This window comes from Hypanus sabinus, chromosome 9, assembly GCF_030144855.1.
Source record: "Hypanus sabinus isolate sHypSab1 chromosome 9, sHypSab1.hap1, whole genome shotgun sequence".
Taxonomy (NCBI): domain Eukaryota; kingdom Metazoa; phylum Chordata; class Chondrichthyes; order Myliobatiformes; family Dasyatidae; genus Hypanus; species Hypanus sabinus.
In genome coordinates, this window is record NC_082714.1 from 10,994,221 (window position 1) to 11,008,913 (window position 14,693).

Here is a 14,693-nt window from a genome sequence, read left to right on the forward strand (position 1 = left end):
ATCAATGAAAGACCATGACAACTTGGACATTGAACCAAAAGACAACAAATTGTGCAAATATAAAAAGAAAAAAAGAAAAAAGAAATAAACAATAAATATCAGGAACATGAGATGAAGAGTCCTTGAAAGTGAGTCCATAGGCTGTGGGAACTTGAGTCTATTCTAATGAAAGATCACCAATCTAAATAGTAGACTGTTTCGTTTTCCATAGATACAGCCTGATTTGTTGAGCATTTCCGTCACTTTCTTTCTTCTTATTTCATATGTCCAACATTTGCAGTTTTCTGTTGCCATAGAAACTGAAGTATTATTTTCTTAAGGAAACGTGCAAGAGGAAATTAATAGAGTTATTGGAACAGAGCGAGCACCCCAAATGATGGATCGGAAGGCAATGCCATATACTGATGCAGTATTGCATGAGATCCAGAGATTTGCCAACATCATCCCAATGAATATGCCACATGCAACAACCAAGGATACTCACTTCAGAGAATATTTCATTCCAAAGGTAAAACTCTTCAAATTATGAACAAAAATATTAAAGCAATGATTCATTCCTCCAGGTTATGTGCAATTTCTGATGCATTTCAATGTGCTATACACGGGGCAGCTTACCAAGATACAATCCTATGGCTTTGCAGGAAAGATACTGGCATGGATAGAGGAATGGCTGACAGGTAGGAAGCAGTGAGTGGGAATAAAGGGATCCTTTTCTGGTTGGCTGCCGGAGACTATTGGTGTTCCTCAGGGTTCGGTATTGGGACCGCTACTTTTCACCTTGCTTGTCAATGAGTTAGATAATGAAATTCATGGCTTTGTGGCAAAGTTTGTGGATGATACGAAGATAGGTGGAGGGGTAGGTAGTACTGTGGAGGTAAGGTGATTGCTGCAGGACCTAGACAAATTGGAAGAATGGGCAAAAATTGGCATATGGAAAACTGTTGGGAAATGTACAATAATGAATTTTGGTAAAGGAACAATAATGTATACTATTATCTAAATGGGGAGAAAGTTCAAACATCAAACCAGTATCTTTCCTGCAAAGCTATAGGATTGTATCTTGGTAAGCTGCCCCGTGTTTAGCACCTTGAAATGCATTGGAAATTGCACATAACCTGGAGGAATGAATCATTGCTTTGATATTTTTGAAAGACTTGGGACTCCCAGAAGGCTAATTTACAGGTTGAGTCTGTGGTAAAGAAGGCAAATGCAATGTTGGCATTTATTTCAAGGGGAATAGAATATAAAAGCAAGGAGAGGCTTTATAAAACACTAGTCAGGCTGCACTTCAGGTATTGTCAACAGTTTTGGGCCACGTATCTCAGAAACGATGTGCTGTCATTGGAGACAGACCAAAGGAAGTTCACGAGGATGATTCTGGGAATGAAGGGGTTAACATATGCGATGCTTTTGGCAGCTTTGTGCCTGTGCTCACTGAAATTTAGAAGAATGTGGGGGGGGGGGGGGGAGTGGAATCTAACTGAAACCTACCAAATGTTGAAAGGACTAGATAGGGTGGATGTGGAGATGTTATTTCCTGTGGTGGGGGTACCTAGAACTGGAAGGCACAGCCTCAAAATTGAGGGGCAGCCTTTTAGAATTTTTTATGCAGAGAATAGTGAACCTGTGGAATGATCTGCCACAGACTGTGGTGGAGGTCAATTCCCATGGCATATTTAAGGCTGAATTGGATCGTTTCCTGATCAGTCAGGGCATCAAAGGATATGGGGAGAAGGCAGGTGTATTAAGTTGAGTGGGATCTAAGATTAGCCATGGTGGAATGGCAGAACAGACTCAATGGGCTGAATGGCCCATGTTGCATATTCTAGCTATTACTATAAGAAATAACAAAATAAAGGAATAGAATTTTTTTTAAATAAAATCAATATTGCAATTTGTATACAACCATGATATTCTGTGGATGCTGGAAATCTAGAGCACGCACACAAAACGCTGGATGAACTCAACAAGTTATGCAGAATCTCAAGTTCAAGTTCAAGTTGCTTTTACTGTCATTTTGACCATAAACTGCTGGTACAGTACACAGTAAAAACGAAACAACATTCCTCCAGGATATGAAACAACACAAAACTACACTAGGTTATGTGAGAAAGCACAAGGCTACACTAAGGAGGGGAATGAACAGTCAAATTCCGGGTCAAAATCCTCAATGACTTCTCCAGCTTCCAATATTTTGCTGCATTCTCTTTTTCCGTTCCCCATTCTGGTTACCCTCTCACCCCTTCTCCTCACCTGTCCATCAGCTCTCTCTGGTTTCTCTCCTCCTTCCCATTCTTCCATGGTCCACTGTCCTCTGCTATCAGATTCCTCTTCTTCAGCTCTGTTACCTCTTCAACCTATCCCCTGACAGCTTCTTACTTCATTCCCCCCCTCAACATTCACTTTCCCCCTCACATGGTCTCACTTGTAACCTACCAGCTTGTACCTCTTCCCTTACCCCACCTTCTTATTCTGGCTTCTTCCCCCTTCATTTCCAGTCCTGATGAAGGGTCTAGGCCTGAAATGATGACTGCTTATTTGTCTTCATTGATGCTGTCTGATCTGCTGAGTTCCTCCAGCATTTTGTCTATGCTTAGAACATATAGTAGAACATTACAGGCCTTCAGCCAATGATGTTGTGCTGACCTTTTAACCTACTCTAAACTCAATCTAACTGTTCCCTCCTAAGTAACGCTCCGTTTTGCTGTCATCCATGTACCTATCTAAAATAAATGCCTCTAATTTATCTGTCTCTGCCATTACCATTGGCAGGGCATTCCGCCACTCTCTGTGTAAAAAAAAACCTCTGACATCCTCCGCTGTATTTTTCTCCAATCTCCTTAAAATTAAACTCCCTTGTATCAGTTATTTTTGCCCTGAGAAAAAGACTCTAGCTGTCCACTCTATCTCTGCCTCTTAACTTGTAAACCTCTATCACGACTCCTCTCATCCTTCTTCACTCTAAAGAGAAAAGCCCTAGTTTGACCCCTGTCAACCTATCCTCATAAGAGCTGCTCTTTAGTCCTGTTAAATCTCCTCTGCACCCTCTCTAAAGCTTCCACATCCTTCCTGTAATGAGATGGCCAGAAATGAACACAATTCTCCAACTGTGGGAGTTTTGACAAAGTTAACAAATTTCATGTCACATGCTGGTGATAATAAACCTGATTCTGATTCTGAACACATTTCTCCAAGTGTGGGAGTTTCATTTGCTCTAAAATTCACAGGGTCTCTCCTGTTGTTAGTAAAATAATATCAGAATTCTCCAGTTGCACCCAACAGGAAGAAGGTTTAGAACTGACTATGATGTTCACATTTCCTTTTGTTTTAAAGGGAATGCAGATAATTCCCCTGCTATCTTCTGTCCTCCGTGACAAAACTCAATGGGAAACACCAGACGACTTCAACCCTTCCCACTTTCTAGATGCCGAGGGGAGGTTTGTGAAGAGAGATGCCTTCATACCTTTCTCTGCAGGTACCAAATCATTGGAATATTATAACCAATTTATATAACGTTGTCAGAGTTATAACAGGTTCTGCAGATGCTGAAAATGTTGAGCAACACACATGTCGTTCCAATGAAGGCTCTGAGCCAAAACACATATTGTGATTTTTTTTATTTTGTGGCAGTAGTACAGTGCAAGAAATATAAAAATGACATATTTTACAATGAATGCAACTTTGAATGATTTTGAAATGTTTTTAAACAGAATGTCAGAGTTTTTTTTAACAGCTGTTATCACCACCTAACGTAAGGTGCATGTATTAACCAGGTATCGATATAATTTCTTTCCGCTCCCCACACCTTCTTATTCTGGCTTCTTCCCTCTTCCTTTTCAGTCCCAAAGAAGAGTTTTGGCCATAAACATCGATTGTTCATTCCTCTCCAGAGATGCTTCCTGACCCGCTGAGTTCCTTCAGCATTTTGTGTGTGTTGCCGCTCCAATATGAGGTCACTCTTACCCTCGGCCATTAGGCTCTATAATGAGTCAACCTACAGGTTGGGAAGTGATGACCTCCCCCCCCCCCCATTAGACTGTGGTAACTTATAACTTATTTTATTCTTTTTTACTTCTCTTCTAATGCTTCTATTTGTGCACTTGTAATGCTACAGTGACACAAATTTCCTTTGGGATCAATAAAGTATATAGCTATCTATCTACCTACCTATCTATTTTCATCATCTGCAGAATCTTGTTCTTATTCATATGTCTAACAGCCTCTTAAACTACCATTATATCACCTTCCCCCACTATTCCTGGTGGCACATTCCAAAAATATACGAATCATGTTTAAAAAAAAAACTTGCCTCTCTCAGCTTAAATGCATGTCCTTGAGTACGTTTCAATTCTATCCTGGGAAAAGATTCCGACTGTTTACTTTGTCCACCACTCTCATTATGTTATAAGCCTCTGTTAGCCCTCCCCTCAGCCTCTGACATGCCAAATGGAACTACCCAAGTTTGGAGCAGCATGGTAGCATAGTGGTTAGCATAATGCTTTACAACACCAGTAGCCTGGGTTTAATTTCCAACACAGTCTGTAAGGAATTTGTAAATTATCTCCGGTACCCTCCCACATTCCAAAAACCTACAGATTATTAGGTTAATTAGTCACATGAGTATAACTGGGCAGCATGGACTTGGGCCTGAAGGGCCTCTTTCTGTCTTGTTTACCTCTAAATAAAATACACACATTTGTCCAAACTTTCCTTATAGCTGATGTCCTTTAATCACGGCAGATGTTCTTCTGCACTCTCTCCAAATTCAGCACACCTTTCCTGTAATGAGGTGACCAGAATTCCCATGAATTCCAGAATCTTAATTTATTGCTGACTAAAGAGTTTTAAATGTTAGCTATCATTATAAACATCATCCGCTTTACAAGGCTAGTACAAGGAATGTATTCATAACTCTATGGATATCTAATAGTCTGAATTTATTTTCTCCTGCATTTTAAAGGTCGGCGGATATGCATTGGGGAAAGCTTGGCCAAGATGGAGCTGTTTCTGTTTTTCACGACCTTGATGCAGAGATTTTCGTTCCACGCTGTGCCTGGAACCAGCTTGGATCTCACGCCATCTGTTGGTTTTACCTTATGTCCAAAGCCTCACTTAGTGTGTGCTGCACTCCGTTAGTGAACATGGCTGATGGAGAGACGGATGGACATGGAGTAGATTCCAAAGACAAATCTCCTGATGAAGAAGCTCACCTTTAATCTTCTTAGAACTCTTTTGCTAATTATGATATTGTTATGATCTTGCACCTTAATGTTTACCTGTACTGCATGTTCTCTATAGTTGTTACACTTTATTCTGCATTCTGTTCAACGCATATAAAATGCTGGAGGAACTCAACATGTCAGGCAGCGTCTATGGAAGGGAATAAACAGTTGATGTTTCAGCCCGAGACCCTTTATCAGGACTGGAAAGGAAGACAGAAGTGGCCAGAATAAAAAGGTGGGGGGAGAGGAAGGAGTACAAGCTAGAATTTGATAGGTGAAGCCAGATGAGTGGGGAAGGAAGTAAGAAGCAGGGAGGTGATAGGTGGGAAAGGTAAAGGGCTGGAGAGGAAGGAATCTGATTGGAGAGGAGAGTGGACCATGGGAAGAAGGGAAGAAAGAGGGACATCTACATTGCTATTGCTTTACCTTGTTCTACCTCAATGCACTGTGTAATGATTTGATCTGTATGGACAGTATGCAATCCAAGCTTAACACTGTATCTTGGTACATGAGACAATAATAAACCAACTCTGATTCAGATATTTTAAGATTAAAGACTAGCTTTATTTGTCACTTGCACATCAAAACATGGAGTGAAATGCAGCATTTAAGGACCAACCAAGAATATGCTGAGGGCAGCTGGCAAGTGTTGCCCTGCTTCAGGCAAGAACATGGTGTGTCCACAACTTACTAACCCATATGTAACTGGAGTGTGGGAGGAGACTAGAAACCCTAACCACAACCACCCTCCCCACCATCCCAACATACAATACTGTGCAGAAGTCTTGGGCACAATTTTAAAAAATTTGGTTTCAGATGGTATCGCCTCTGCAGAGCCCTGATCTCAGTATTATTGAGGTTGTCTGAGATTACCTGGAGAGACAGAAGCAAGTGAGGCAGCCAAGTGTCTGCAGAAGAACTGGGGCAAGTTCTCCAAGAGGCTTGGAACAGCCTACCAGCTGATTTTCTAATAAAACTGCACAATGGTGTACCTAAAAGAATTGATGCAGTTTTAAAGGCAAAGGGTAGCGCCACCAAATATTGATTTGATTTAGATTTTTACTATTCACTGATCTTTATAGTAATTTTTTTTGTTATTTAGAAACTTATTTCATTATTTTTGAAAGCATCTTCACTTTACAGAGTTTTTTTTTACATGTATCTTAGACTTTTGCACAGAATTAGTATCAGAATCAGAATCAGGTTTAATATCACCAGCATGTGTTGTGAAATTTGTTAACTTTGAGGCAGCAGTACATTGCAATACATTATAATACAGAAAAAAGAACTGTGAATTATAGAAAATATATACACTACTGTAGATAGAGTATACGCATGTATGTGTGTGTGTGTGTGTGTGTGTGTATATATATAAAATTGTTAAATTAGATAAGTAGTACAAAAAAAAGTAAAAAGTAGTGAGGTAGTGTTCATGGGTTCAATATTCATTCAGAAATCAGATGGCAGAGGGGAAGAAGCTGTTCCTGAATCATTGAGTGTGTGCCTTTAGGGTCCTGTACCTCCCTCCTGGTGGTAGCAATGTAAAGAAGGCATGTCTTGGGTGGTGAGGGTCCTTAATGATGGACACCAGCTTCTTGATGCACTGCTCCTTGAAGGTGTTTTGGGTACTCCACATACCATAGATATGCAATAAATTGAACAGATTGGAGGTTTGGAAATAATGTCATTAAGTTTTCAAAAATCTTTCCAGATCCTTTGGTAGTGATGAGCAACTAGGGGCTAATGTAGACTCAATGAACCAGTGTTCTCCTCCATGTTGTCATGATCCTAAGTATTGATGTAATGAATTCCTCCAATCACTTGAGGCACTGCAATGCCTTGGTTGAGCATTTCTGCTGCTGAGACATCCTCATACATGTGGTGAACTACATATACCTGTCTGGGCACGCCCCTCTGCTGACTGCTCCTCCCTCAGTCTCCAGGATGTTGTGTGGTGATATCTTGCGGCTGACGGTGCTTCCTTCCAGCTAATAAAAGCCTATTTCGACTCATGTCTCTGAGAGTTATTGATGGTGCATCAATACACTCACCCATTTTGTGCCTCCCAACTGATGTTGAGTTTTGCCTTACATTCATTCTCACATTAAAACAATACAGAAAACCAGTGCTGTCTGTATGATTCTTAAATTACACCAGGTGGCCACTTCACTGGATACCTCCTGTACCTAATGAAGTGACCATTGAGTGTATGCTCATTGTCTCCTGCTGCTGTGGACTACCCACTTCAAGTTTTGACGTGTTTTGCATTCAGAGATACTCTTCTGCACACCACTGTTGTAACACATGATGTTACATCGAGGTGATTTACTGTGACCTTCCTGTCAGTTTGAACCAGTCTGGTCATTATCACATTGACAAGGCATTTTCACCCACAGAACTGACGCTCACTGGAGGTTTTTTTTCCACATCCATCTCAGTTAGCTCTAGAGACTGTTGTGCATGAAAATCCCAGCAGATGAACTCTTTCCGAGATACTCACACCATACTACCTGGCACCAACACATCAAAGTCACTTAGGTCACATTTCTTCCCCATTCTGATGTTTGAGCTGAACAACAACTGAACCTCTTGACCATGTCTGCATGCTCTTACATGTTGAGTTGCTGCCACATGATTGCATTAACGAGCATGTGTACAGATGTACCTAATAAAGTGGCTACTGAATGTATGTCTAACTAATGCCCAGGCTCCTCTGATTCTGATTCTAATTCTACTTCACCTTTGCCATCTACCCTGGCTTGTCATGGGCTGAATGACAGTGGATCTACCAGTATATAGGGCAGTATGTTAGTGTAGCAGTTAGCTCTTTTCAGGGCCAACAATCTCCAGCTTGGGTTCAATTCCTGCCGCTGTCTGCAAGGAGTTTGCACTTTCTCCATGTGACCATGTGGGTTTCCTCCAGGTGCTCAGGTTTCCTCCCATATTCCAAACTCATACAGGTTAGGGTTAGTATGATTCAAGATTCAAAAGCTTTATTGTCATTCTAACTGTACATCAGCTCTGCAGGGCAGAATGAGACAGCGTTTCCCAGGAGCAGTGCAATCATAACATAACAAACGCAACACTAAATAATAAACATAACAATAAATAGTAAAACACAACAGCCACATGTCAGTTAAAATCAAGTTATAAGTGTCCAGTGCAAGTTAAAAGTGTCCAAAGCAGAGTCAGGTAGATCAGCTATTTGGCAGTCTGACTGCCTGTGGGAGGAAGCTGTTTTGTAGCCTTGTGGTTTTAGTTTTGAAGCTCCTGTAATGTGTACCTGATGGCAGAAGAACAAACAATTCATGGAGAGGGTGTGAGGGGTCTTTAATGATGTACCGTGTCTTCTGGAGGCATCGTCTCTGAAAGAGGTCTTGGACAGAAGGTGGTGGCAGATACATGACAACACTTGTAGGCTGCTCCCTCAGACTGTCTTAGTCATTGTTGCTAAATTGCCCATTTCACTCTATGTTTTGATGTTTTGATGCACGTGTGACAAATAAAGTTGATGTCTTTACTTGAAGATACCAATTGTTCAACTGCTCATTAGTCCTATGTTGAGTTAATTGCTGACTGGAACCTCCTACGAAGTCACTGTGCCAAACTATATCAATCTCTGCCATTCCTTTGGAGTCATCAGCTGTGTGGAGAGGGGGAGTCTGCTGTCAGGGGCAACAGCTTGCTCTCCACATCGTACTGCCCTGGCTTGCATTTCAACTACGCAAATAGATAAGATGTATCATCTGTGGTTGACTCCCACCAATGGAGGCCTCCCTGAGATACAGTGAAAAGTTTGTCTTGCATACTGTTCATACAGATCAAACCATTACATAGTGCATTGAGGCAGAACAAGGTAAAATAATAACAATGCAGAATCAATTGTAGCAGTGGTAGAGAAAGTGCAATACAGGTAAAGGTGCAAGGTCGTAACAAGCTACTTTTGTGAGGTCCAGGGTCCATCTTATTGTATGAGCAAACTATTAAAAGGCTGCCTGGTATAAATAAATGGAGAGTGAAGTAGAAGCCGTCCTTCAGCCGTTTGTGTGTGCTTTCAGCCGTTGTATTGTACCACATTAATTTTATTCACACACATCCATTGAGCTTATATGTGACCCACCTCTGTGTAATACCTATAGATGTCCCTCTGGTAAGAGAATCTGTCATCTTTAAGGCAACATCGTGCTGCAGCTGATAGGGCTGCTGCCACGAGTTCTAATGATCCAGGTTCCAACGTGACCTCCAGTGCTGCCTGCATGAAGATTGCGTGTTCCTCCTCTGACTGCAGGGGTTTCCCTTCCATTTCCCTTCCACAACCCAAGGGCAGAGACACCCCCAGTGTGGTAGAATCTAGGGAATGATTCTGCTAAACCGGAGAAGATTAGGCTATAGTGGTACAGTGCCGGGTGATACGTATTGATTCAATGGGCTGAATATCATAAGGTAATATAGGAATACCTTACCTGGCACTTGAGTTCCTCCAGCACTTTTTGGTGTTTCTGGTATGGTCTATGTGTGATTTGGGAGCCACAGTAATGAGCAGAGTCTGAACTACACCCTGAAATGACCCAGCAGTTCTTTCTGTTCAAGGGTTGTTCAAGGAGCAACACCTCACCTTCCGTCCAGGTAGCCTCCAACATAATGACATGAACATTGATTTCTCCTTAATTATTATTACCCGTCCTTCTTCCCTGTTCTTATGTTGCCCACTCCAGGCTCTTATCTTTAATGTGGTACTTAACCTGCCTATCACCTCCCCACCTTCTTCCTTTTCTCCCTTGGTCCACTCTCCTCTCCTATCAGATTTCTTCTTCACCAGTCCTTTACCTTTTCTGGCCACCTGGCTTCACCTATCACCTTCTAGCTAGTCCTCCTTCCCCTCCCCCACCTTTCTTCTAATTTTGGCGTCTTCCCCCTTCCTTCCCAGTCCTGCCGATGACATCGGCCCATCCTAAAAAAGGAAGCTTAACAACTTGGACTGAATTTCGACGAATTAAGAACATCTACAAATTGTACCCATATGATGGTATCCAAGTATTAGGTAACATGCTGTCTTCCCAGCAAATAAGACAGATGACACATTGAGTTGAAGATGGTAGAGGAGAGGATAAACAGAATTTACTAGATGGATGAGATGCAATTAAGAAATTATTAGAATGACAATCCCCAACATAGATTGATTGGAGGAATGTAGAGGATAGCATATAAAAGTGGTGGAAGAAAAATACTAAGACACTGTGAAAGACGTTAGGGGGGTTAATGATTTTTTTTTCAAAAATAAAGATTGTGAATTCAAAGCCGCAGTCAATTATCTGTGATTTAGGCACACTGCGTGATTGAAATGTGCGCTGTAGATGGGATGTGGGAATAGTTATGTCTAAGCTTCTTTGTTCTGTGGATTGTCACGCCCGCGATCGAGCAAGCCTGATATACTTGTCTGGAACTGACACTTAAGCAGATGTATAACTTTAACTGTTCAAGGACATACTACGTAACTTCACTATTCTGTAGAATTCTAGTCTAAATTCCTCCTTATGGCTAGATGCTTCTTGTCACCTACACTTGGGGTATAAGTAAGAGTGTACTTTATTGTTAAGCGGAGTTCCAAAATCCCCGCTTTTAGGTGCTTGGACTCCCCGTGGTGTCATGTGAAAAATAAAGGATTTTTCTACGGCACTCTCCCTCCAAGTCTGAGTATATTTTCCACGACAATTGAAAAGGCTTCAGAGGTCCACTGTTCTTGAGGCACATAATATCATCAGTTAACAAGCAAGTCCAGCGAATCCAGCTACACAGTTGTCAGTGGACATCTTTACGATGTTGATGATGATGACTTTGCAAGAACAATAACATGCCAAGAAGATGCAAAATACCATAAAGAGGAGCCTTTGTTGAACCCAGATATTGATTTTGTACGCTGATGACTGCTCAACCACTGAGAGAGGAATTGAAATGGTTGGTTGGGCTGCTGTCATAGAAAATGAAGTGATGACTTCAGGAGATATGACTCCGGGTACCTCTGCACAACAGGCAGATCTGAAAGCTTTGACTGAAGGTTATAAGCTAGCAGAAGAAGATCAGCAAACATCTACACTGATTCTCGAGATACTTTCAGAGCTGTTCATGACTTTGGAAATTTATGAAGGCAAAGAAGACTCATCTTTTGCAACTAATGCACAAAGGAATTTAAGCAGCGCACAGAACTGTTTAAATTCCCTCTACCTCATTGGCATGTTAAGTATATTTGATGAATCAGAATCAGAATCAGAATCAGGTTTATTATCACCAGCATGTGCCATTAAATTTGTTAACTTAGCAGCAGCAGCAGTTCAATGCAATACATAATCTAGCACAGAGAGAGAGATAATAATAATAAATAAAATAAAACAATAATAAATAAACAAGTAAATAATTGCATAAATTAAATAGATTATTAAAAATGTGCAAAAACAGAAATACTGTATATTAAAAAAGTGAGGTCGTGTCCAAAGCTTCAAAGTCCATTTAGCAATCAGATGGCAGAGGCGAAGAAGCTGTTCCTGAATCACTGGGTGTGTGCCTTGAGGCTTTTGTTTCTCCTATCTGATGGTAAGAGTGAGAAAAGGGCATGCCCTGGGTGCTGGAGGTCTTTAGTAACGGACACTGCCTTTCTGAGATACTGCTTCCTAAAGCTGTCCTGGGTATTTTATAGGCTAGTTCCCAAGATGAAGCTGACTAAATTCTGCAGCTTCTTTCGATCCTGTGCAGTAGCCTCTCCATACCAGACAGTGATGCAGCCTGTCAGAATGCTCTCCATGGTACAACTATAGAAGTTTTTGAGCATATTTGTTGACTTACCAAATCTCCTCAAACTCCTAATGAAATATAGTTGCCTTCTTTATGACTACATCGATATGTTGGGACCAGGTTAGATCCTCAGAGACCTTGACACCCAGGAACCTGAAGCTGCTCACTCTCTCCATTTCTGATCCCTCTATGAGGATTGGTATGTGTTCCTTCATTTTACCCTTCCTGAAGTCCACAATCAGCTCTTTTGTCTTACTGACATTGAGTGCCAGGTTGTTGCTGCAACTAGTTGGCATATCTCATTCCTGTACGCCTTCTCGTCACCACCTGACATTCTACCAACAATGGTTGTATCATCAGCAAAGTTGTAGATGGTATTTGAGCTGTGCTTAGTCACACAGTCATGCGTATACAGAGAGTAGAACAGTGGGCTAAGCACACACCCCTGAGGTGCACCAGTGTTGATCATCAGTGAGGAGGATGTGTTATCACCAATCCGCACAGACTGTGGTCTTCCGGTTAGGAAGTCGAGGATCCAATTACAGAGGGAGGTACAGAGGCCTAGATTCTACAACTCCTCAATCAGGATTGTGGGAATGATTGTATTAAATGCTGAGCTTTTTCGATGAAACAGCACAATGATTGTACACAATCACATTTCCTTTTCTGGTTTCAGTTGTGGATGGCGTTGACAATGTGGAGTTTCTGATGATTTGTCTGCAGATTTTAGAACTGGCTTATTTATACAGTTTTTATTGAAGAACTTGTTGATTCACTCATGGAAAAACACAATCAAATTATTGATTCAATCATGGAAAAATAATGCAAAGATGGTTAGAATACATCAAAGACCTATACGATGACAAAGACTGAGAGGACAATTTTGATATTGGCAACAACGAGGACCCATCAATACTAAAAGAAGAAGAGGAACATGCTATGAAGAAAATGCGAAAGGGGAAATCATCAGGACCAGATAACATTCCGGATGAACTGTATGAAGCACTAGAAGATTTTGGTGTCGAGAAATTATTGAATAGAATATACAACACTGGCAAAGTGCCAGAAGATCTTTTAAAGGCAGTATTCATTGCACTGTCAAAGAAACCAAGTGCAACAGAATGTGGACAACACAGAACAATTAGTTTAATGAGCCACCTCACAAAAATTCTACTTCGAAACATCATGCTCAGAATAAGAAACAAAATTAAACCAGAGATCGGTGAAGAACAGTGCCGTTTTGTCGAATGCAAGGGAACATCAAATGCAACTTATGTTCTCAGGAATATTATCTAAAGGTTAATAGTAATGCAACAAGACCTGTACTTCTGTTCATTGACTACACAAAAGCCTTTGACACAGTGACATACCAAGTCATCATCATGAAAATGCTTAGAGACATTAATATCGATGGAAAAGATCTAAGAATAATCAGGAATCTCTACTGGCAACAAAGTACAGCCATACAGATAGACAACAAGATTGGTGAATATCAGCCAATAAAGCGAGGAGTCAGACAGGGTTGTGTTCTATCACCAGACCTGTTCTCCCTGTACAGTGAAAACATCATGAGAACTGTACAGGACCTACCTGGAACAAGTACAGGAGGATACAATATCAACAACCTCCGCTGTGCGGATAATGCAGTACTGACAGCAAACAGTGAAGTTGAAGAAATGGTAATATCAAAGAAACCTGATATCCCAAACTGTAGGATCGTATTGGGAAATGGAATCCTGAAACAAGTTCACAACTTCAAGTACCTTGGATCATGGGTAGCATCTGATGGTAAATGCGAAACAGACATAAAAGCAAGAATAGCAGTGGCAAGAACAGCATTTACAGAAATGAGAAACATCCTAACGAACAAGAAAATAGAAATTGACATCCGCCTTAGAACTCTCAACTGCTACATTCTCCCTATATTGATGAATGGCAGCGAGTCATCGACCATCACAAATGCAATGGAAAAAAGAATCAATGCAGCAGAGATGTGATTCCTCAGGAGAATGCTATGCATATCATATATGGACAGGATAACCAAAGAAGAAGTTCTACAAATTGGAAGGAACATTGCTTACAGCCATGGGAATTCCAATCAAGAATGGCAAACATCTATGACAACTTATGGAAGTCATACTGCTACCATCAGAAATTGTTGTATTGAAATGGAAAGGTCACTCCAAAATGACCACAACGGAAAGCTATAGAAATGTATTCGTAGATGAAACTGCAAGAAGGGAGAAGGGAAGATAGAGAAAGAATAAAGAAAATAGAAATAGAAGAAAGTATGATAAATTAAACTATGGAAGGTATTTGAACTCTGTATCACAAATATAGAGCATTGTAAGAAAGGTGGATGAGCTTAAAGCGTGGATTGATACCTGGAATTATGATGTTGTAGCTATTAGTGAAACATGGTTGCAGGAAGGGTGTGATTGGCAACTAAATATTCCTGGATTTAGTTGCTTCAGGTGTGATAGAGTAGGAGGGGCCAGAGGAGGAGGTGTTGCATTGCTTGTCCGAGAAAATCTTATGGCGGTGCTTTGGAAGGATAGATTAGAGAGCTCCTCTAGGGAGGCTATTTGGGTGGAATTGAGGAATGGGAAAGGTGAGGTAACACTGATAGGAGTGTATTATAGGCCACCTAATGGGGAGCGTGAGTTGGAAGAGCAAATGTGTAAG

The 14,693-nt window shown here is 41.0% G+C and overlaps 1 protein-coding gene across 1 annotated transcript in view; it reads left to right on the forward strand.

Moving 5' to 3' along the window:
• LOC132398969 (uncharacterized) overlaps positions 1-14,693 on the forward strand; it is a 126,001-nt gene that overhangs the window by 36,797 nt on the left and 74,511 nt on the right. Inside the window, exons 8-10 of the mRNA XM_059978807.1 lie at positions 321-508; positions 3,334-3,475; positions 4,961-5,135. Coding sequence (XP_059834790.1) covers positions 321-508; positions 3,334-3,475; positions 4,961-5,135 — 505 coding nt within the window. The remainder of the gene's footprint in view (positions 1-320; positions 509-3,333; positions 3,476-4,960; positions 5,136-14,693) is intronic.